At 38.8% G+C, this 22,310-nt stretch overlaps 1 protein-coding gene across 19 annotated transcripts in view; it reads left to right on the top strand.

Moving 5' to 3' along the window:
• The window catches only part of EHBP1 (EH domain binding protein 1), a 212,190-nt gene that overhangs the window by 87,909 nt on the left and 101,971 nt on the right, over window positions 1-22,310 (top strand). For all 19 annotated transcript variants that reach the window (XM_051783616.1, XM_051783615.1, XM_051783631.1 and 16 more), the window contains 3 exons: window positions 644-766; window positions 9,642-9,894; window positions 16,106-16,292. In XM_051783616.1, coding sequence (XP_051639576.1) covers window positions 644-766; window positions 9,642-9,894; window positions 16,106-16,292 — 563 coding nt within the window. The remainder of the gene's footprint in view (window positions 1-643; window positions 767-9,641; window positions 9,895-16,105; window positions 16,293-22,310) is intronic.

Raw genomic sequence — 22,310 nt, 5'->3', positions numbered from 1 at the left:
CCTGCCTGTATTCAGCTGTCAGTTTTATCTCTGTGCTTCCACCCAGCATGACTCTCAGTAATTTGTAGTGCATCCAACAGGTAACAACATGATAGAGAAAGAGCCTGTCTCCGCTACAGCTCCGTTGTCATCTGATAATGAACAAGAAAGAAAAAAAATTAAAAAAAAAAAAAAAAAGTAAAAAACCCCCACTAGACCCTAAGCCTAAAACATTAGTTTTATAGTCAGTAATACCTGACCTCTCCAACGTGACAAAATGTCCCCTCTCTGCTTTTATGTTCATGTTACATCCAAAAATTTAAAATTTCCTGCCGATAGTTAACATGTATTCGTAGAACCAAAATAACTGTATTTAGCTTGTTAGATGTTCTGCAACATTTATTTAATGAAGAAAATAAAATACTTTCTTAGTAGTTATTTCTGTTACATAATATCCTGATCAGCAAATAGATATTTCATTCATTTCACTTTTTTTTTCCCTTTGTTGGTGTACCTACTGGAGTGTGTTAATTTAGTCGTGCAGTTCGTGCCATACCCTGGTGCAGTGTTTCAAGGAACTGTTGACAAGGAGCTTTTTGAGCTTCAAATACATTAGATGAACAGTTTGTATCTATATTAAAACAATTTTCTAACTTGTTTGTAGAGCTTATCAATAAGCTTAATTTTCTGGATGAAGGGGAGCAAGACCTGGCCAACTCCAGCACAAACCCTTTTGGTGATCCTGATGCAGCAGAATTGAATCCATTTGGAGACCCCGATGTAGAAGGTAATGAATTTGTTTTACTTAATTCATCGCTATTTGCAAATGCTTAGTGAAACATGATTTGTATTTCTGTAGGACTACAAATGAAAAATTTTATTTTGATTAAATAGAATTGTTGCATGCAGCACTGAGGTAGCAATAGCAGTGATCCAGTTGCCACTGGAAAATTGGTTTATCCTTTGAGTCTGATGCTTTGTATTGAGGTACATCCTGTATATTTGCCACTGGGGGCTACCAGCTGAACCAGAGACTTTTGGACCTGTCAGGTGTGTTACTTGTAGTCTACTCATGTGGTATGAATGAGCAACACACACTGTCAAAACACACACTGTCAAGCGACTCTATTCCACGTGGGTGATGGCTAATATCATAATTTCCTTCACTGCAATCTTCACTGCATCACAGATATTCTTGGTTAGCACTAATCTTCATTATTACAATTTAATTTTCTCTCTTTTCTTCTTCCTTTTTTTTTTTTATGTTTTTATGGCTTCCTCAGTTAAGCCTCCTGGCATCGTGCCTTGCGCCACATGCTAGGTGTTAATCCCCTTTCCAGACTGACATGCCCATTCTTGTTCCATTTGAGTGAGATATACAACCCCTGTAAATTTCTAATCTGATAAGATTTCGGCCGTAAGGCCAGAAAGGAGCACCAGGACAGCAAGTATCTCTGCTGTCCTCAGCTCCATGCTCAGATATGCAGGCTCCCATCTGCTGGCTTGCAACTGCTCGAAAAGCCAATTCGTAGTTAATTCCCAAGTTTGAAGCTGTACTCAGCCTTTCCTGTTCAAAGCTCCAAGACTTTTCTTCCTCCAGAAAATACCAAGCCACTCTGTCATGGCAATGAAGAAGTGAGTGGGAGCAGTCCAGGGTGCAGCCATGGGATTTCTAATGCCAGGTCTAATGAGGATGCACTTCTGAGCTGCAGTTTCCACCTGTGGTTTCTCACTTTCTTTGGACAAGCATAGTGTTTACTCACAACAGAGTTTTTCTGCCTTCAGACTCCACAGAGGCCAATGTGGGTGGTGATCAAGTCCTGTCATACTTCGACTGTGGTGTAGTCTCACAACTTGTATTTCTGAAAGAGGGATATTGCCCTGTCTTCTGTATTGAGCCACTGAAGCTGTAAAGTCACTATCCTGGGCACCTTCTCTCTCCTATAAAGTTGTCAGATGTTTCTGGAGCTGCAGAAGTGAGTTGTTTCATCTTTGTAGGTACCAATATCTATGGATTAGGTTCTGGTGTCCTAATCTTTGGCTTTGTTTCCTGTCTGTTCCTTGACAGTGAATTCTCTTAGGATCATGGAAGGAGGCAGAATAACTAGGAATATAAATCACCTATTTTCACACATGTAGTAGTCCACACACAACTTGCTCTAAGAGACTCAGCCTATATTCCTTTCTCCTTTTTCTGCTCTAGAAAGAAGAACTCTCTTCTCCATGGAGAAAGCAGTACAAGTCCCATCCTGCCTAAACTGCTGTCTCCCAAACCCAGCTTTTCTTTCCTTTCCAGAGAGAACCCATTCTGGCAGAAAGCAGTGGGTGTTCTGGTCACAAAATACAGGGGACTAAAGACTCAATTCTTTCTCATTTTAGGGACAGAGAATTATAAACTGGTGTTGTTTCTTAGCACTGGAGTAGCTTGATACCTCATGGCAAGCTCAGTATGAGCAGCCTGCATCCAAAACAGCAGCCAGCTTATGTTCCTAATACACTCTCAGTGATTGAGGGGCATGTATTTTTTCAGTTGATTCCGGTTCTTTTGGTGACATCTAGCCTATACTGTCATCCTCAGTCATAGTCATCGACACTTTTCCATTTTTCTGGGTCTACCTCTGATCAGACTGTTGGGTCTCGTCTTCACAGCTGTGGGCAGCAGTGCTGAGTTGGGTGTGTGTGTACCAAATATTCCTCCCACACACTGTCGCTGTCACGCAGCAGTCAACGTACAATAACATGACAGCGATTGTGACAAACAGGGTGTCACTAGATTCTTCCCAATGTGTCATAAGATGTTTTTTTATTTGGGAGGGATGCACCTTCTGTCAGGCTCATGTGACAATAGTATGTCTTCCTGGAACACTAAAGCAGATTGGAAGATCTGAGGGCTTCCAGGCTATCAGGCAAAGAGTGGGACATCTGGTGTGGCATTTTTAAAGCTTTTACTGTATGGTTAGTGGCTCCTCAGGGATTCTTCTGTTCACCTCAGACACCTCTGAGAAGCACTGGGTCTTCTGCTCCAGACCTGTAATGAGCACTGGTTGTGTTCATCTCCCCTTTCTTGGCCTTCTTGGCATATGCCTTTTCTCCAGTCCTTCACAAAAAGTTGAGGAAGGGAAAAAAGGGTGCTGAATAAAAATAGAGATGAATCTTCAGTAACAGCAGGAATCTGCTGTGTATGTCTATGGCTAATTGGACCGATGTCTACATGGGGAGCATCAGGACCTTACCATTTTGGGAAGATTTACCTTTGGTTTGGACTACATTTTGAACTATACAATATCATCGCTGTTCTCATCCTGTTGCCCAACTGCAGAAGGCTGCCCCTGTTTGTTTCCCATCATTCACTCATGGTTTAAGACATTCCTTCTATTTTGAGACCTCAGTGGAACTTTCATTACTGACATCTCTTTCTAGGAAACTCTTTGAGACTATGCCTGCTTGTTTGCTTTTGTATCCTTAAGGGAATGTAACCTTTTTAGTGGCCACCCCAGAAGCTCAGAGAGCATGACAGAGGTTCAGGAGTTTAAGACAGACTTTCTCCTACAGGCTTAAAGAGTCACATTACTTGTTTCACTTGTCTTGTGATCTGCTTAAATCAAGAGATTAACCTTTTATGCGTGCAGGGATGAAGTATTTTTCTATTCACTACATGTTAGTCTCTTTATCTTTTTATCTGGACAAGGCTTAATCTGGAATTCAGACTTTGCGAAAGTTCAGAGTCTTCTGTAGAATTTGTTACTTAATTTCCCCAAGATGTGCAGAGCAGCCAGCTGGAGCCTCCTTTCCTGAGTACTTTGCCATCAGATGCGAGGAGGCATGATGTGCCATTTGGCAAAGATATTCCAAGGATATTCCTATCAAGCCTGTACCGTGTGTGCTTGGAGTCACTCAGGGGTATGAATATGTATGTATTGACAGTCACTCAAAAGGAAAGGAGGATTACTTGCCAGTAGATACTTGTTTCCTAGACAGATATTTCTTGTGCCTGCTCACAAACCAGCTACTTTCCCTCTATCTTCCTAATCCCATAATCATCTAACCCTGGGAATGCGAGGTGGAGAGAAACTAAAGGCGTGAGCACTCCCAGCATCCGTGTGCACACTGTGGGTGTGGTGCATGGCAGAGGGTCATCAGCAAGCTGGCTCTAGATGCTGCTGGGATGTAAAAAGTCCTTAGTGTAAATGGTCTTATACACACAATGGAGTGAATGTGCATATGAAAAACTCACCTCAAAAAAATCTTCAGGTGTGTTTCTTGGTTGACATGTCAAATTGAGGTTTATTCCCTCTGTATCTAGTAGGTCAGCTAGACATTAGAAATCTGGGAAAATCAAAAATGATCTCTTTGAACAGTATATCTCTGCAGCTTTATACTAGACAAGTAGTAGATGATCATATGAAGACTACCTTTTGGATTTTTAGTCATAGTAGAACAGAACTCTAAAATCAGTTAATTTCTGTGCAAAATATTTACTTGGGGAGGTCATCATCTACAAAAAATGCAAGTAGAAAACAACAACACACTTTCAGCACTCCAGATATTTAAGTAGGTGGGGAATACAAATTTTGAAGTTGTATATGACCAATACAAGTTTCCTTCAACACACTCGAGACACGAGGCGAACTTTTTGCTGGCACCCCTTGCCATTTTAGAACAGCATTTACTTCACCAGTGTATTTCTTTACCTTGTGTGTGGACTTCTGAGCTCCCTGCAGCATGTAAACTGTCACAATGCAGCACCAAACTCAGAATCTTTCTAGGATAGTTCTACAGAGAGAGCAGCACAGGAACTAATAGAGTGGAGAACTAAGAGTGGAGAACTAATAGAGACAGAATAGACTCTGTCCCTTCTCCTGTTTCTTACTGAAAAGTAATGTGAGTGTGTAATAAAAGACACAGGAAATCATCAGTGGTTTGTGGGCATGCCAGTCGTGACGCTTTCTAGAAGTCCTGGGCAGTACATTTTTCCCCTGTGCTGTTTGTCAGGCTGCTCACATCCCCCCGTGCCTGTGCTCCTGCCGGTCGGGCAGCCAGTGGCGTAACTGAGTATCTTTCACATGTGGCTTGTCCTTTCATCCTCTGCCAAGGGGAAAGTGGTATGTGTGATGTTTTGGTGGAGGTTTTGTTTGGTTTTAAGGGACGTGTCACAATATGTTTGCGTTACAAAAGGCAAGTGGGTTGAAGGGCAGGGTGATTTTTGGAGGTGCTCTGGCTGATTGTGCAGATAGGTAGTGCCAGAGTGATTACTATCATAAGCAGTCTTTCTCAGTGGAGTTAGGGCAAGTAATGTTTCCAGAATCTGGCACAAGAGCAGCTGGTGCTTCTGCTTTAGTAATAATTTTACCTCTCTTCTTGTCACTCCTACCCCTGTGGCTTTATTACTTAATCATGCAAAATTATTTTGTGTTTGACTCTTGAAGTGCCAAACTGCAAGCATCTTTTTCTTTTTTCCCCTTTCCTTTTCTTATTTTATTTTATTTTTTATTATTTTTTAATTTATATCAATGTAAAGAACTGCAATTAAAAAAAATAGTTCCAATAAAGACTGGAGTCCTGTATTTTCAGCTGTGATTAATGATGAGGGGGAAGCAGGGGAATCTGTGTTGACTTCCGAATGTGAAAGCGGCTTGAAGAGGGAAATAAACCCCTTCTAAGCTGTTGTATGTTTAGTCCCCCAAAATGCACTTCCCAGCATCATTAGGTCCTTGAGAAAATAAGTCTTTGTTACAGAAAAGGTGACAGTGGATGTGGTTTTAAGAGCAGTGCTGTTGAGTCACAGTCCTAGCAACTGAATTTGTTATAGAGAGGCTCCTGAAGTGATGACCAGCATTTGACACAAAAGCTAGTCCTAAAGAGTTTCAGAGACCCCATGGGAGAGAGCCTGTTTGGGTTCTCCAGTGGGAACACTGAAGGAAGCAGAAGGAGGGGAAAAGTAGTATCCTGGATGGCAAGAATGGAGAGAATGAGTAGCCAAGTTAAGTGGGTTCAAGCTGAGCCTCTACAAAATTCTTCCTGTAAAAGTGTCTTGAGAGTGACATTTTCAGAAGCTTTTTCAATTTTAGTTTGGGTGTAGGATTTTGTGGAAAATTTTAATTAATAACAAGCCAGAGGTGTCTGAGCATTGATATGCAACGCTGTGTGTGTAAGGCCAAACCTGTAGTTACTGTTGAGCCAGTGAAAAAGAGAAAGAATTTTGTCCTACTGAGAGTTACAGCGCTTGATCCATAGTGTTGAAATAGAAAGAATTGCAAAAACCATTTGCATTGCCCCTTAAAATTCATCAGATTTAAACAAGGATTTAACTCGTTGTTTCCAGGAGACGCTTAAAAGCAAATTAAAAATAAAAGCTTACACTGTGGTTTTAAGAGATTGTTTCCCTGAATGTTTTTAACTTCAGGGTATATTACTGACTTTCCTTCTTGTAATATTTATTTGAATGCTGATTGTGAGTTATCAGCAAGTTTCACTCAGATATGATAATGTGTATTTATGAACAGATTCAGGTGCAGGTGCAATGATCCATCATGTGGGCTTGCAGAAGCAGCTATTTGTAGTTGTCCACTCTCTTGATAAAATATTTTGATATTTGAGCAAAGTTTAAAGTAGTAAAAAGTTTGTTTAAAGCTTTGTCAATAAGCTACACTATTTGAATAAGACATCTGTCATTTTTTCTACATTTCGTTAGGTTATTTTTGCTTTTTGTATGAAACTATCTTTTGAGAGGAGATCTCCAGAACACTTCTGCTTAGTCTCGTTTGTCAGATTACAAAATGTGCGGGTAACATTTGTGTAGTATTCTGACTACCATCAAGGCAGTGTGTCTATATGGTAAGGGGGGGATTTGACTCACCTGATTTTAAAAACAGTTTGGACATAGACCTATAAGCTTTGGCTGTAAAGGGGTCAGCTCAACTGCAGATACCCCCATTGAGGACATCTCAGGGCAAGCAAGTGCAAAACTTTAACTTGCCATGACCAGCTGCATTGGACACTAGCATGATGAAAGTAAGTCTATATAGAATCTTCAGTTTTAGCTTAAAATAAATGAAAAAATACATTTTAAATTTTGGGCTTTACTCTGATACATTTAATCTATAGTACTGTCAAAGAATTCTTGCTTGATTTGATCATATTTGTGTTTTTAATAAATTCTGCCTAAAATGGTTTATTTTCCCCTATAAATTAAGTTATAGACCTTCAACATTGTTTCACTGTGGCTTTCTCTGAAAGAGCTTTCTTACAAGCATGTGGGCTTATGAGCAAATCACCACACATAAACTGAGGTGTGAGCTTAGTACACATCACCTGCTGTGCAGTAACTACTCTTTCTCCCAGGATAAGTACCCAGTAGTTTATTCCCTTTTCTTAAGGGATAAGCATGTTGTGTTTACTCTGGGGTAGGAGTGAACACCTGCACTGACATACTGCAAATACACCCCCTGATTTTTCCTGCAGCAATTTGTCTATATGATCATCTCCTCAGAGATGAAATGTTGCTTTTCGACACTCAGGTGAGGCTTAACCAGTTTAAACAGTAACAGAACCTATATTTTAGGTTTAACTAACACTGCTATTGCACCCTGATTATTTGGTTTTTTACTGTTAGTTACAAGCATTTTGATTACTTAGTTGTTCCTCTCACATATTCTCACTCGACTCTTCTCTGGTTGCAATTACATGTCCCTCATAACTTTTTTTTTTCCTTCTTAAATATGTTATCCCAGAGGTATTACTGTCAATCCTGATGGGCTCAGCCTTGGCCAGCAGTGGGTCCGTCCTGGAGCCAGCTGGCATTGGCTCTGTCAGACATGGGGGAAGCTTCCAGCAACTTCTCAGAGTAACCCCTCCTGTAGCCCCCCCCCCACCCCGCTACTAAAACCTGGCCATGCAAACCCAATACAAACCTGCAGTATTGTCTGGCAAAGAATAATTTTATTTTGTTTCACCCTGCTGAACTCTACCTCAATCTTGGATGAGTGATTTATCTCCTGAGGGTCCACACTGGGCTTAGATAAGATTTTGATTAATTTTTTCTGTTATTTCAGGCAAGCCCATTTGATTTCTACTTTCTGACCATAGAGAAATGATCCATCATTTCGGAAATGGACCCTTAGAAAGAGTGTAGAAGAAAATCCGATAATGTAGTCTTTGAGGTTCAAATGCAAAAATCAAGAAGAAGACCATTAGAACTGTGAGATTCTTTCTAAAATGAAATCTTTCCAGTCCCTGGTAGGTTTCTGTTGTCCTGAGAAGAGCTAAAGCCTTTCCTGCTCCGAGCCTTTGCCCTGATCTAGTGAGTAATGACTGCTCCAGTGCATAGATAGGTGAAGTTTCTACCTGCAACTGGGGATCATATTCCTGTCCAACTAGGAATGGCTCTTCTTCACACTGTAGGTTATAGTTGGTCACACCTTGGGCTTTGCTAATGGCTGGAGACAGGGTGAACTGGATGTTTACTGTCAGGGTAGAGAACACTCATATTTTCTAGCAATTCACCAGGATTAGCATCTTCAGTACATCATCCATCTAAACCCACATAAAAACACTGCTGTTTCTTTTGCTGCCTCCTCCATTTGTTAGTTGTGTGACTAGTGATTTTGTGTTACCAAATATTTCTTTAGTGAAGAAAACCACTTGGAACTCCATCTTTTTATTGTTCAGACTCTTGTTACAAGTAACTTTTAGCGTTCCTCTGTTAAGGCTTAAAGGTACGTTTAGTCCAATTTAGTAACCATACATCTGAAAAAGAAGCACTTTTCATTAAGAATAATGTGAAAATGCTTATTGAAAGTTAGGTTTTAATGACATTACATTGAAGTTCCTATTTGCATAGATTTTGAAAGTGCATCACATCCAGTATTGAACTGGGCTTCTCATTATTTGATGCTGCAGGAAGAGAAACAGTAAGATTAACATGACTAAGTGTCTTTGTAAGAAATGTTGTATTACTATATGGGGATTTGTATTATTCAATATCCAAATGCCATTCACTTTAGAGTAACAGACACTACAGAAAGGACCTTACACAGAGAACTGCATGCAACTCTAGGTTGCCAATAACTTTTTGATGTACAGCCCAAATAAAAGAAAAGCAGTTTGTTTGTCTGTCTCTTTAGGGTAAATTTAAATTCAGTTTTACCGTGGGACTGTGTATTGTTACCAGGAGCACACGTGTTTTGAAATGTAATTACTGGTCATACCTAATAACTGATTTTTAGTTCAATCATTTTAAGAAATGAAAAGACCACCTACTTACTATCACCATTTTTAAATCCAGTAATGTTATAAAATACAGACTATCTTTTTTCGTTATTAAAGTAAATAATTAAGGACATTTTGTTAGGATGCAAATTCACTAATAGTCTATGAAAATGTTTTAAAATGTTGCAGTACCATGTGTATGACAAATAAGGAAACTAATAACTATTTAGGTTGAAAGAACTTTAGTAAGTGAGAAAATGAAACCTATTGAATATACTCCAAATGAAGCAACCTTTTGAAAGGCCTATTTTTGAATAAACAAGCATGAAAATTCACCTAAGGCATAATACTTTACGTATTGAGAGTTAAAAAGCAGACCTTCTCATATGCCTGATAAAATGGTTTCAATTTTTTTCTTTGTTAAATCTGTTGAATGTGTTTTTGTAATTTGGCAGAGCTGCACCCTGAAATAGCTTCCTCTTCAAAACCAGAAGAAAGTTTCTATGCGGACAATTACAATCCCTTCAAGGATGAAGATGCCCCAGACTACTTAAACCCATTTGATGAGCCAGATCACGTGTCTGAAGCACTTGGAAGTGCAAGAGATTCTCCTCCACAACCTGCAAAAAGGAAAAACGTCAGGCCAGTGGATATGAGCAAATACCTCTATGCAGATACCTCTAAAGCCGAAGAGGAAGAGCTAGATGAGTAAGTATGATTCTTCATCTTTCAGCAGCTTTGGAAGCATTAGTGGGATCCCTGGCTTAATCTTGAGGTGTATTGGGTTGAACCATGATGATCCTTAATCACTTCCTTAGGACAGATTGATCCTTAGGCAGCTCAGCAGCGGAAAATACCATACCCCCAAGTCATGTTATTCAGCTGAACATGATCAGTTAAGAAACTCTTCTGTGCCTTATTGATAGCAAACTACTTGAGAGGGAACAAGTCTGTGTACCTTTCTGGCACTTCATGCCTTGACAATTGCCAATGAGCCAAAAATTAAGGAACAGAATAGCTTGATCCTTCCTCTTCTTTTCACCATTATTTTTCCTACATAAAATAATAATTTTTATTAACCATAATGGAGAGTTTGTTTCGTCTTGGTGCAGTATGTAAAAAGGAAGAGCATTTTGCAATCTGCCTAGCACATTTTTGATACCCATAAATTTCATCTTTGTATGAGAAAGTTAGCACCATATATACTTACTTAGGTTGTTCCTTTTATCATGACCACCCAGAAAACTTTTATAAACACACACTGACTGCCTTGTATCACAGTATAGAAACTAACAGGGAGTGAAAGTTTTCTGCAATTGCTGCACAGCTCGGGAGGTTGGAAGGTGTATCCTTGCTCCTTGTTTGTGGTCATTAGTCACCAACCACACCACTCATGAGACAGTTTATGGTGATTACATGCAAGCGATTTTACAGACAACAGTTCTAATTAACATTTAATTTTACGTTATTTATTGAGATTTATCATGGCATGACATTTGCATTACTTTTAATATTAGCACAGGTATTCATTGTATCATCATCTTTCTGTTTCTCTGTTTATAGCTGTGTTCTAGGGAATTGAAGAATTCCCTGTGCACTCTTAATAGAAACACATAAAGGATTCAACAGGGTTTTTTTCCTTTTAAAGCTCTGTGGCCGTGGATTTGATGTTGTTGTTTAGTCTGTGAAGAATAAAATAAATAATAAAGGATGTTGGGGATGATGCCTCTTCGAGCTCCATTTATCAGGGCAGTGTCAGAACAAAAAGCACTGGCTGCTGTGTCTTCAGAGTGCAGTGTGATCACCCTGATGGTCACACCAGACATTGTTGGTCATTCTGTGGTCACCAGAATCTGCAGGGAGAAAAAAAAAGTATACTTTACACCCACTAAGATGTAGGTATAGAGGACAGCAAAGATTGAGACAAGCAGAAAAAGAAAAAGCTTCATTGATGAGCAAGTGAAGAATTTTCTCTGTTTTATATTTTTTCTCTGTTTTATATTTTTTTTAACCAAAGATAAAAATAAACTCCCCATAGGTGGAATCTACTGGAACATAAAGCTGGGTTGTGTTTTCATTATAAAGCAACGTCCCCTGGGAAGATGGAAGAATAAGCAGTCAGTAAAAATTGTAAAAACAGTTTTTTACATCTTTCACATAAGTTTTTTATGTCCTGACCACCAAAGTAACCTTCCTCTCCACATTTTTCCCCCAAGCTGTAGAAGCAACATGTCATAGAAAAAGACCTGGAAACCATATGTTGAATGTATTGGGTAGGAGCGTGGTAAGGGAAACCTTTGAATTTTTATACTGAATGCTCTGGAGGAATGAATATAATGATAAAAGTCCAGTCTAGGAACACAGGACACGTGGTATTAACTCACACCTACAAACACTATTTCACCTTACTTCATGTCATTAATTTTCAAATCTTTAAGCAGAAAGTTTCTGCTAAGATATGGTATGGTGAGCACCAAAGGAAAAATTTTCTTGGCATTGCCACTTGGTAGTTTTTGCATGCCCTAAATCATGAAGGCTTATGTCCAGATGTGTATTGATTTTTATCTACTGTGAATATTGATGCTTTTATTATTTACCTAAGTGGGTAATCTTCTTCCAAAGCTATTAAAGTCTAGCCTTCAGTGTCAATTTGTGGCAGAGAGTTCCACAAAAAAACCAAGATCTTAAATGAAATGTGTTTCCTTTGTTGATTGTAAATAAATTACCTTTCGAATCCCATCCTATCTCTTCTGCTGGCTTATCAAAACAACAATTAGTAGTGTTGGATTTACCTGCTGTAAACAGTTGTTGTCTCGTCTATCTCTAGCTTGTTCACCATTACTTATCTCTTGTCTGAGTTAACTTTTTCAATCTCTCTTCATACAGAAGTCTCTTCATCTCTCTAATCATTTCCACTGCACGTCTCTGGACCCTGTTATTTCTCCTGCTGTATGTCTATTTTAAGATGTGTTGACTTGGCCTGAGCAGTGTAATCAAGACAAGGCTGAACAACTGAGTCATATCATGACATTAGACAACTTTGCATATTATTTTCAACCTCTCTCCTAATGTCTTGTCTTTTGACTTTTTAAAATTTCGTTTCATTTTGTTTCACTGGTCAAGTGCTTTCCCCAGGTGTCGTTTTGAACCCGATAGGTGGAATTCATGAGAAATGGAAGGCTCCTGAAAGATATTTGCTGTCACTCAGGAACTACAATGTATTTTTATCCCTATGTCTTAAATGTTTAATTGGAGTTCATTTAATGTACTGCTTGGCATTTTCCTCTTATATTTTGCGTGAAATGCAGTGATATATCCTGGGAACATGGACACATCAGTTAACATCTGGACCCTTGTCCCACTCTGCTCCGGCAGATCCCTAGTTCTGATTCTGGACTTGGAGCTTACACAAAGTGCCCCAAGAGCTGAACTCTGATGCTAGTTTTGTAACAGACTCTCATTGTAATCTTGTAAAAGGTACTTAGCCTCACTGTGCCTCTGTGAAGGATTTACCTTGGGTAATTTGCTTCATTGAAACATATTTCACTAATGGTTGTGAAGATAAATAATATTTCATAACACATGCAAAGCATAGTCACAAGCATAAGCATCATGAGGCATTGCATGGTATTGAAGGACTTAGATGAACCAGTACATTTATTTATTCTGCTGTAAAACTATGCTCTCAAAACATACTTCCTCTGACTAGATTGAGATCTCTACCTAGGTAGAGATAAGGAACACATTTGCCTTTCATTAGTTTGGACATTTGAATGGTAGTGGAAAATCCTGCTTTTGCCTTTTTGAATTTTATACATTAAAATCAAAATGGTGGGTGGCAACCTGTTAATGAAGGACAGCACACCTTGTGAAATTAAATTCAATTATTTGAAAATAGCACAGCTCACAACTACTTAATGTATAATGCCTTCAACCTTAGTACTTCTGATTGGCAGTGTTGCCTGATCTTTTAACCCTGCCATGCTGACAGCTTTGGGTTTCCTTCTCAATAAAATGTTGATTTTTTTTTCCAGTTTACTGGTAACGCTGATCCAAATAACTTTTAAATTGGTCAGAATAAAACTTGCTTTCCAATATCATTTGGCTCTGTGGCTTCTTATCTCGTTAATCATTGTATGGCTTAGAATTATGCTGTCTAATTGGCAAGACTATCGAGTTGCCATCTACTGAAGCTGCCTGTTGCACAAGAAGCCACAAGCCACGTTGTCAGTGATATTTTAATGCCAGGTCGTTTGTCACGTCTGGGATTTTTTGATTTTTGTGGTGGACAGTCTAGTATCTCTTCAGACAAATCATACTATGTGGGTCAATTAAATAACTTCACCAAAGCAAAAAAGTAGGGGTCTGATCTCAGAGAAAAGTGCTTTCATATTTTCCAGCTAAGGCTTTTTTCAGCCAGGCTTTTCATGGCCTTAATTTCTTGTATAGCCGTGTGGAAGCCGTTGGACCAAACTCTGCGACATATATCAGACTTCCATGGTTTCAAACTTCACAGCCTCTTCAGGAAAGAAACATTTTGGTGGTTTTTTTCTGTATTAAAATGAATTTATCAAAAATCTGTCTCAGTATTTGTAAGAAGAATTAAAAGCAGTGCAGGGGGAAGGTAGAAAGTAGCACGTGTGTGTGTCTGTTCTGTGCATGTATGTGTCTGTCTCTGTGACTAAAATGTGAGGGTTTATCTGGCTTTCAGGCAAGTTCTTCTCTAGAAAAAAAAGGGGCAGTGACTTGTCTCCTTTTAGCACTTCCTTCTAGTTCAGACAGAGGGTACAGTTCTTCAGGTTGATGCATGCAGTGCAACCAGTTCTGGAGCACAAAAATTAAAAAAATAGTTCTTGTTTGCTCTCATCCATGAGGTGTTTTTTTCACACCAAAATAATTTTAACACCTTAAAAATACACCTTTCTAATTCAGAGTACACAGAGGTGAATTCCTGCCAAACATGCTGTGCCTGTTGGCTGTTCTGAAGGCAGACTTGTTGAACTAAATCAAACCTTGTGCTGTCCCATAGAATGCATTGTTCTTCAGCCTTTATCTCTTTTATCTTCATTTTCACCTCCCTTTGAACTCTCTGGTGTCTAAAGGCAGCTGAGCTGGGCTGTCAGCTAAATTAGAGCTACTGACAGCTGGATGCATTCTCTACTCCAGCCTGAATACCTTCCTTTTCCTACTGTCTCCAAACACCAATCTGTTCCCATTACCTTGTTATTTTGGTGTTGCCTTTAGTTTTGATTGCACTGGTGGCTTTGCTGCTTGATGGGCAGCAAAGTGGGAACACCTGAAAGTTGCCTTCAGTCAACAGATGAGTTATTTTAGTGTTAGTCTTTCCTTTTGCTTCAGGATCTGGATATCTTTTTCTATAAGGAGCAGATTCTTAGAAAGGTCTGGAGGTTTTATGCCTGATTTTCATTTATCTGCTTTGGAAAACTTTGCCTTTTAGAAGCAGACTTATTTTCTTTGGTGTGGATTACTAATTGCTTCCTTTTTCTCAGTGAAATGAGTAAACTGCATTAAAATAAATTCTAAAATCAGTCTATGAGACTGAAAGACATTTTCATACTAAAATTACAAACAAATGAGAGAAATTTCATGTTGTGTGAAGGGCAACTGGATGAATAGTTGGTTTTTCACTTGTCCCCAAATTCTGCTGTTTTAGTTCTTTAAAAACAGCGTGTACTAGTTCATAACTCTTATCCCTAGAGGGAATTTTTAAGTGCATCTAGCTAGGTAGGCTCTTGTCTGATGCTGCATGCATTAGTTTCCATCTAGAGTGGAATTCTAAGGGACTTCAAGAGACTGAGGTTATTTTCCGTGGTTAGTTACGGTGTATACAGTAACTATATGTAGATAGATTGTTGGGAATCACTCTGACTTAGTTACGTAAACATAGTTTGAGATATATGATAAATATATCTTGCAGGGGAAATATGGGCTAGAAAGGAATTAATTAGTTTATCCATTTCATAACTCACCATCCAGTTTTGGATTGCAAAATGTGAAAAGCAAATATTATTAGTGGAATAATTCAGTGCAAAGAAGGTTCCCATAAGTATCCTTACCAGAATACAAAATTGCTGGCTCCTTTAAGTGTGTAGAAAAACCCATTATTGTTGTATTATTGATTGATATTTGATGTATCAAACTAATATAAAATATGGCAATGCTGTGGAACAAATGCAGAGTTGGAACATGAATGCTAGAGTTAAGAATAATTCTTTGGACTGTATCTACTTGTTTCTTAAGTGAGGTTTAGTTATAAAAAGCACTTTCAAAATAGACAAATGATAGCTACTGGTATCTGCAGAGAGAGATATACAAGTCAGCTGTGGCTCTTCTTACACTGTTGACTTGTCCAAAGAGTGTTCTTGAAATGGTGTGGTGCCTTTATGCTACAGAGTTTGAAATATCTCGATGTGGATTGTATATCTAATGGAGGCCAACATTTTCAGGCTTGGACAGCCAAGAGTGAGGAAGTGGAAGCACGACTGTACCAGTGACCTTATTCTTAACTCTGTTATAATGAAGCTTTCTTAATTCTGTTCATTATGAGTGTTGAACAGCCAGCAACTTCACTCAAATTTGTTGGTATTGATCTTGTAGAATCAGATCATTCTTTGATAGATGGTGAAGTATAATTGAAGAGTTAGCTTTATGCAAGTGGTAAAACGTCTGCAATTTACAGGACTTTATAAAATTTATGGAAATTATGACAATGAAGTTTTAACTGTTGTAACTCACTTTTCAGTTGTATGAAACAGTATCTAAAAGCATCTAAAGGTAAAACATATTCTTACGTGGTATAATAAAAACATTTTGGTCATTGGCTTTTCTAAACAGGTCTTATTTTTGATTTAATTTCCAAGGAGATAGCAAAGAAATGTGTTTCCCTTCTTTTAATTAGATCAAATCCATTTTATGAACCAAAACCAAGCCCTGCTTTAATTAAAGTTGCTCTGCTGCAAGAACCAGAAAAGAAGATGAAAAGAAAGGCTCCTGAACCCCCAAACCTCTTGCCAAAGACAGAGATGGGCATGGGTGACAACGTGTCAGCTATTCCTGCATCAAGGGAGCTTTCCTCCTCTCCTAAGGTAAGCTTTGCATTCCAAAATTTCTTTTTTCTTAACAGTGCCTTTCTGTGTATTGTAAACATCCTATTTATTTCTGCAGGCCATCTTAAAAGCTTTACTTGCACTTAATAAGGTGTTGGCTCGTCTCTATTCACTTGGTTCATGGGGAGGGAGCAGCAGTAGGAGCTTGTATTTTTTCTTTAAGGATTTAATGACAACAGTAACAGCAACTGCAGTTTCAAAGAAAAGAGCCTTCTAGTAACCAGTGTTACAGGCCAGCTGGATATGCCATCGAGAAGGAAGAAAATCACATTTAACAGTGCTTTGTCCTGATCTATTTTAATGCTGCTAAGCCTTGCCCCTGTTGAAGAGTCTGTCTCCACATTTCTGTCATAAATCTGGGTTTTAAGAGCTTAGTACTGGATACTGTTTATTTGTATTGGGATTTATATGTGTCCAATTCCATAGCTATGTTGAAGTAATTTAAAAAAAAAAAAAAAGACAGTCTACTTTAATTCAGATTAACTGTTTATTACAAATGCTTCGACTAAGAATACTTAGATATGCACATCCATCTCTGTTTGTCAAGGGAAAATCTGAGTTAATTTCGGTTGAAGAGGGCAATGTGAGGCATGGATATTTTATTACTACAACAGCTAACTTCTGTCAGTGTGGATTTCAACTCCAATGTTTCAGCAGTTCGCACCACTTGTGCTTTTTTTTTTAAACAAAATAAACGTTTAATAGTGTAAGTTAATGGACCTTCCTTAGAAATGAATGTCACATATGCTGCCTGCTTGTTTTAAAGGTAGGAAGATGAGGACAGAAGGCTTTCTTCACAGCATATCTTGCCCAGTGTATGCATATTATCATCTGATTTGCCTTGTATTGGAGCCACTCTTGTTTAATTTAAGAATTGAGTGAAACTACTTGTCATATATATAATTTCACTGTGTAATTACTCAGCCAGATTGTGCACATGTCCTTGTCCACTCAGGCTCTGATCTTGTTGTCGTTTTACCACTCACTCAGGCTAAAGATTATGAGACCAGAAATCTAATCTGTGTCTGCTCATTGCAAAACAAAACAGTAGGGAAGACTACAACTATACTTCACAAGTTATTCTTAATATGCAAAACCACAACCAGGGATATATGAAATCAAAGCATAGCAGTTTTATAATGCTCTGAAATGGGATTCAGTCCTGTTTGCTGAATGAAAAATATGGCACATTGTTTGATTTCTGGTGGAGACTGGCCCTTGTGTCAAAGCAAAATGGCCAAAGAAAAGGTTTCTGGTACTACCAGGCTGTGCAAAGGCATCTGTGGAGATTTTCATCAGGTTGCTTGATGGAAGTTGTGCTCAAATTGCTCATTGAGAGGTGTTTTTTACAGATCTACATGCAAGGAAATATGTCTGTCTGCTTCATTCATGTCTTTTTTGTGCTGAAATAACACGTTACTGCTGAGTTTGGTTGTTGTAGTTTTTGTAGGGCTGTGAGGGAAGGTGGAGCTCTATGCTGACATTATCTTTTATAGGAAAGCTTTAATTTTTTTTTTCAACAGGATTTTGGAGGATATGAGACATTAGGGAGGTCTCCCAAGCAGGTGCAGTGTCCTGGTTTACTGTATTGCCACTACAGTGGAAAATTTTGCTGACTGGGTATGTTAAAATATTGCACAGTCACTTGCAATGCAGAAAGCTTTTTGTAAGCACAGTCTTTTTTCTGTGCTTTAATTGTTTTGCCCTAAGATCAGAAGCACTTTACTTGGAATGCTTTTTGAAATTTGGAAAAGTACTGGCATTTAAAAGAAAAGAAAATAAAACAGTTTTCTCACACTACAATATAAAATAGTGCCCAAATAGGACTTGGACTGTTGACACATATAACTTGTTTATTACTCAATAATAGAAACAATGTTTAGCAACTCAAAGGTATAGGCATTAAACAAACATGAACTTAGCACATGCCCTTATGTAGGGGGAATAGTCCTATAGAAGTAAACTTAGGGAAAGGAAGGTTAAATAACATGTTATTCAGTGTTTTGTCCAAGTTTGCTGGGCACAGAAAGCCTCTGGTACAACTCTGACTAGAAAGTAAATTGTTTCAGCAGGTTCAGTTCCCTGTCTTGGCTGTTGTCATAGGAAATGTCTGTGGAGCAGAAGTGCTAAGCTTTTGACTATACAAACACAGCACTAATATTAGAACTTCAGAGTTGAAGAAAAAATATTCCAAAAGTTCCTCTGCAAATCTTTGACAGAGTATTTGGAGCTCATGTTTCTTTCACATGCTGGTGGCGTTCCTTACATTTGCTGAAGGCAAGAAGTACAAATGCTGTCATTAACATCTATATACCAGCAAGTTCATTAAATGATGAACAGTCTGTAGTAGCAAAGCCTTTCCAAGTCTCTTTAATGTCTTCCCCTTGAGCAGACTCTTTTGATCACTTGGATGTCCCTGTGTCACCTGTACTGGTGAGGAAGGGTCAGTTATCTGTATAGATAAGGCAAGGTGTTAACTCTCCATGAAGGTCCAGCCAGCTCTCCAGCCCATAGTATTAGCTCAGTATACACGAGTTTAGAGGAAGTTTTGCCTCCAAATTTTATTATCTACTTGCACTTCCTAAAGGGATATCTTTATTCTCTCTTGTCTTCCTTCCATACCTCCTCCAAATAATCTGAGTCATCAGAGAGGTCTTTAAAATGCAAACTCTGAAATCTGGGATTATCCCACAGTTAATCATCTCGAATGACTTGAGAACTGCGGTATATTTTTATGGCTGACTGTATTTGGGTGAGTCTGACAAACTGCAAAGCTGTAATTAAGCTCTTCAGTCATCAAACTGCTACAGTGCTGTCAAGCCCATGTGAAGCCTTGGGCTTGTTGCTGTCATGCATGTGTTAGTGGCCTTTACCTGGTTTGGATAACCAGGTTTTGCCTCTCACAGAGGTGATAGAGATTTTAAATTTCTTCCACTTGTTGACTTTGTGGAAAAAAAATTGAACAAATTTCAGGCTCAAAATGTGGCATCAGACCAGTAAACAGCATGCATATCAGTCATGCATATCAGTGCTTGTCATTGCTTTAGCTGATTACAAAATATGCATATGAACTTCAGCTGGGTGAAATCTCAGCCAGTCTCAGTATCTCTTTTCTTCCTGCATTATGTTGAGTTTATTCAAAATAAGATCAGTTCTGGAGCTGTCAGCTATGTGTCAGGGTAGAGAAGCAAAAGCCATGTGTCTCTGCACAATCAAGGATTTTATTGCATTTGTGAAAATGAGGAGGCAGGAATGCTACCGAATATGTGTGGGAGGTGAAAAATTATTTACTAGGGAACAGGAGGAAACAGATAATCACCCTCAACCATAGAGTTATTTTTAAATGTGAAAAGAAAATAGTTCCTGCGCTAGATTGACATTACTCATTCACTCTTTGGAAGGATAGCATATGCCCTTCCCTTTCAGGAAACAATTCTGAGAAGGGCTTTTCCTGTTATTTGGTATGTTCAGTTTTTTACCAAAGCTCATGTTGATGGCTCATGAATCTATCAGGTTTCTGTAGTGACTGTTATCCTACTGAATGTCAACAGGCATGTTGTGTTTGGTGAATCCAGCTTGGTCTCACATCCTTTCTCCTGTCTTCAAGGTCTGGAAACCTGTGTTCATTAAAGACATGCTTTACAGAGTAACTGCTGCAGGCTGAGTAGCTGCCAGCCTGGGACTTGGGAGCTCACAGAGCTCCTCTACTCACTACTGCCTACTGGGCTACCCAGTATCTCTCAGTAAATGAAACTCCTGCACTCCAGTCCTGGGGATAGATGTTTCTCTGGCAATACATGTGAACAGCCATGGAGTTGATATCAGACCACAGGATGCTTTTTGAACTTTACCTTGAATGGATTTTTAATTATGCCTTGCAACTCATGAAAGTATATAGCACCAGGGCAGGATGATAAATCAGCTTAAGACTATCATTAATGTATACACCATTCTTGCCTTTATGAAGTCATGGTATTGCTGGTAATCATGAAAATATAGGAATTGGTTTTGGCGCTTGTAGACAAGAACTTGTGATGACTTTTTAAGTTGGTGGAAAAGGAGAATACACATTCACTTAATAGTCCAAAGCCAATAGTAGTAACATCTGTTTTGTCATCATCATTGTTTAAGCTCTCTCTGTCTCTGATTTTAAAACTAATTGTTTTGCATGCCCAGTGATAGTCTGCTCTTTCATGCCAGACAAGCTAGCTGATTTAAGCTCTAATGAAACATTTATAGGAAATGTAATAAGAAACACGGAATCCTTTTTCTGCATGACATGTAATAACCCATCTCCATCCAGTATCCTTTGTAATCCGTTGTGTATCTGCAACGCTTCTGTTCAGGCTGTTCAGAAAGATTTATGCCTGATAGACAGTTTGTCCTTCAAACAGCAAATGAGGTACAAATTTCTTTATGAAAGAAGAGAAGTTCTCAGACACTTCTCAAGGGAATTAGAAAAAACATGTAATTTTTAATTTTTTTTTCTCCTTCTTATTTATTCTAACTCAGAATAAATGCTTAGCGATAAAGTGCAAAACACTCAGGTAGGTTTAGTGGAAAGGGTAACGTTCCATATAGCACTAGGCACTGCTCTCCAAGATTTCAGGGATCTCATAGGCTACATTTACTCCTTTTCTCCACTTTTATTTACCTCAGCATTATCAATCTCATGTGACCAAACAGTAGGAAGACTTCATCTTAAAACACAGGTGCAGTAATGCAATTAAGTGGAGAAATGACATTAAACTCCAAATGGGAGATGGAGATCACTCACTCTCTTGGTATCAAAAGTATCTCCAGTTGTTCATTCACAGAAGGATTTCCTGGCTCTCTGGAACATCTTTAGTGATTTTGCTCCTTCTCAGCTTCACATTCACTGCAAAAGGAGTTGTGCAGCTCATTTGCATGAGATCTTTGTCACTCCCTATGCAGACAAATAGTTCATCAAGCCCAAGGAAGACTTGGGAGGTACTGGATAGAATTGCAAGATATCTACTCTTATAAACTTGTGCAGAAAAGACACTCTGAGAAAATCTGCCTTTGCATGCAGCCCAAAAACATTTTTTCTTTTAATGGGAAGAAACACAAGCTGCTCACTTAATATGAACAGAGCGACAGTGGGATAATCATATGGAAGCACAGACAAGTCATTCAGCTTGCAGCTTTTCAAGTGTTAAAGAATAAAAGAGGCTCCATTTTTTAATACAATTTCTTATTACTGTTTGCATGAGTTTTAAATGGTGTTTGTTAACTTGACTGTGTTACCTTCATATTATTCCCATGATTGGTGCCAACAGGAGTCCATTTTTAGATACAGAGACTACAGATGAAACCAAGCCCTTCCTTATTCTATGTGTGGCTTTCTGCCCTTCTGAATGAAGTATCTTGTGCCCATTTTCTGGTAACAAGCCAGTCAAACTGCTTACAAAAAGATTTAGATGCTGCTCTATAGTTACATTTTCTCTGAGACATGCTTCCTTCAGAATTTTAGGTCTAAAACCAGGTAAGTTAATAGTTTGCCTATGTGTTCCTATAGCAGGAGTTATGCCCAGGTCTGGAGGCAGAGCTGAGCTGCTCCCAACCTCAGCACCCTACTTCTTGTCTTATCCTATTTCCAAGCACCTGCTGGAGTGGAACCACATCATCACATACAGGTCTCTCTGCAAAGCTCATGACTCATGTATATGTTGTTCCACAGGGAACAAATCCAGGTTGTGTGCTGAGCCAAGGGTCAGTGAAAGGCACTGCTTTCTGGGACAATTGAGCAACTGAATGCTGTCCAGGAGCAGTGAATGTTAACCTCTTGAACCAGATTTTGGTGGTGGTTTGGTTGTTGGTTTTTTTTCCAAGTTCACAGCTTGATCCAGCCAGCTATTGTCTTGACTGTAATGCCATGCAGCTGAAAAGAGTGCTGATTTGTGTCACATGATTTGTGATGTGCTGATTTGTGTCATAAAAAAAGCAGTTCTCTGTAAGGGCAGGTCTTAGGTGACT

Source organism: Manacus candei, unplaced genomic scaffold, assembly GCF_025592945.1.
Source record: "Manacus candei isolate 608988 ecotype Guabito, Panama unplaced genomic scaffold, ASM2559294v1 h1tg000017l, whole genome shotgun sequence".
In the NCBI taxonomy this organism is placed as follows: domain Eukaryota; kingdom Metazoa; phylum Chordata; class Aves; order Passeriformes; family Pipridae; genus Manacus; species Manacus candei.
Note: the sequence above shows the minus strand (reverse complement) of the source record. Positions and strands in the feature narration are given on the sequence as shown.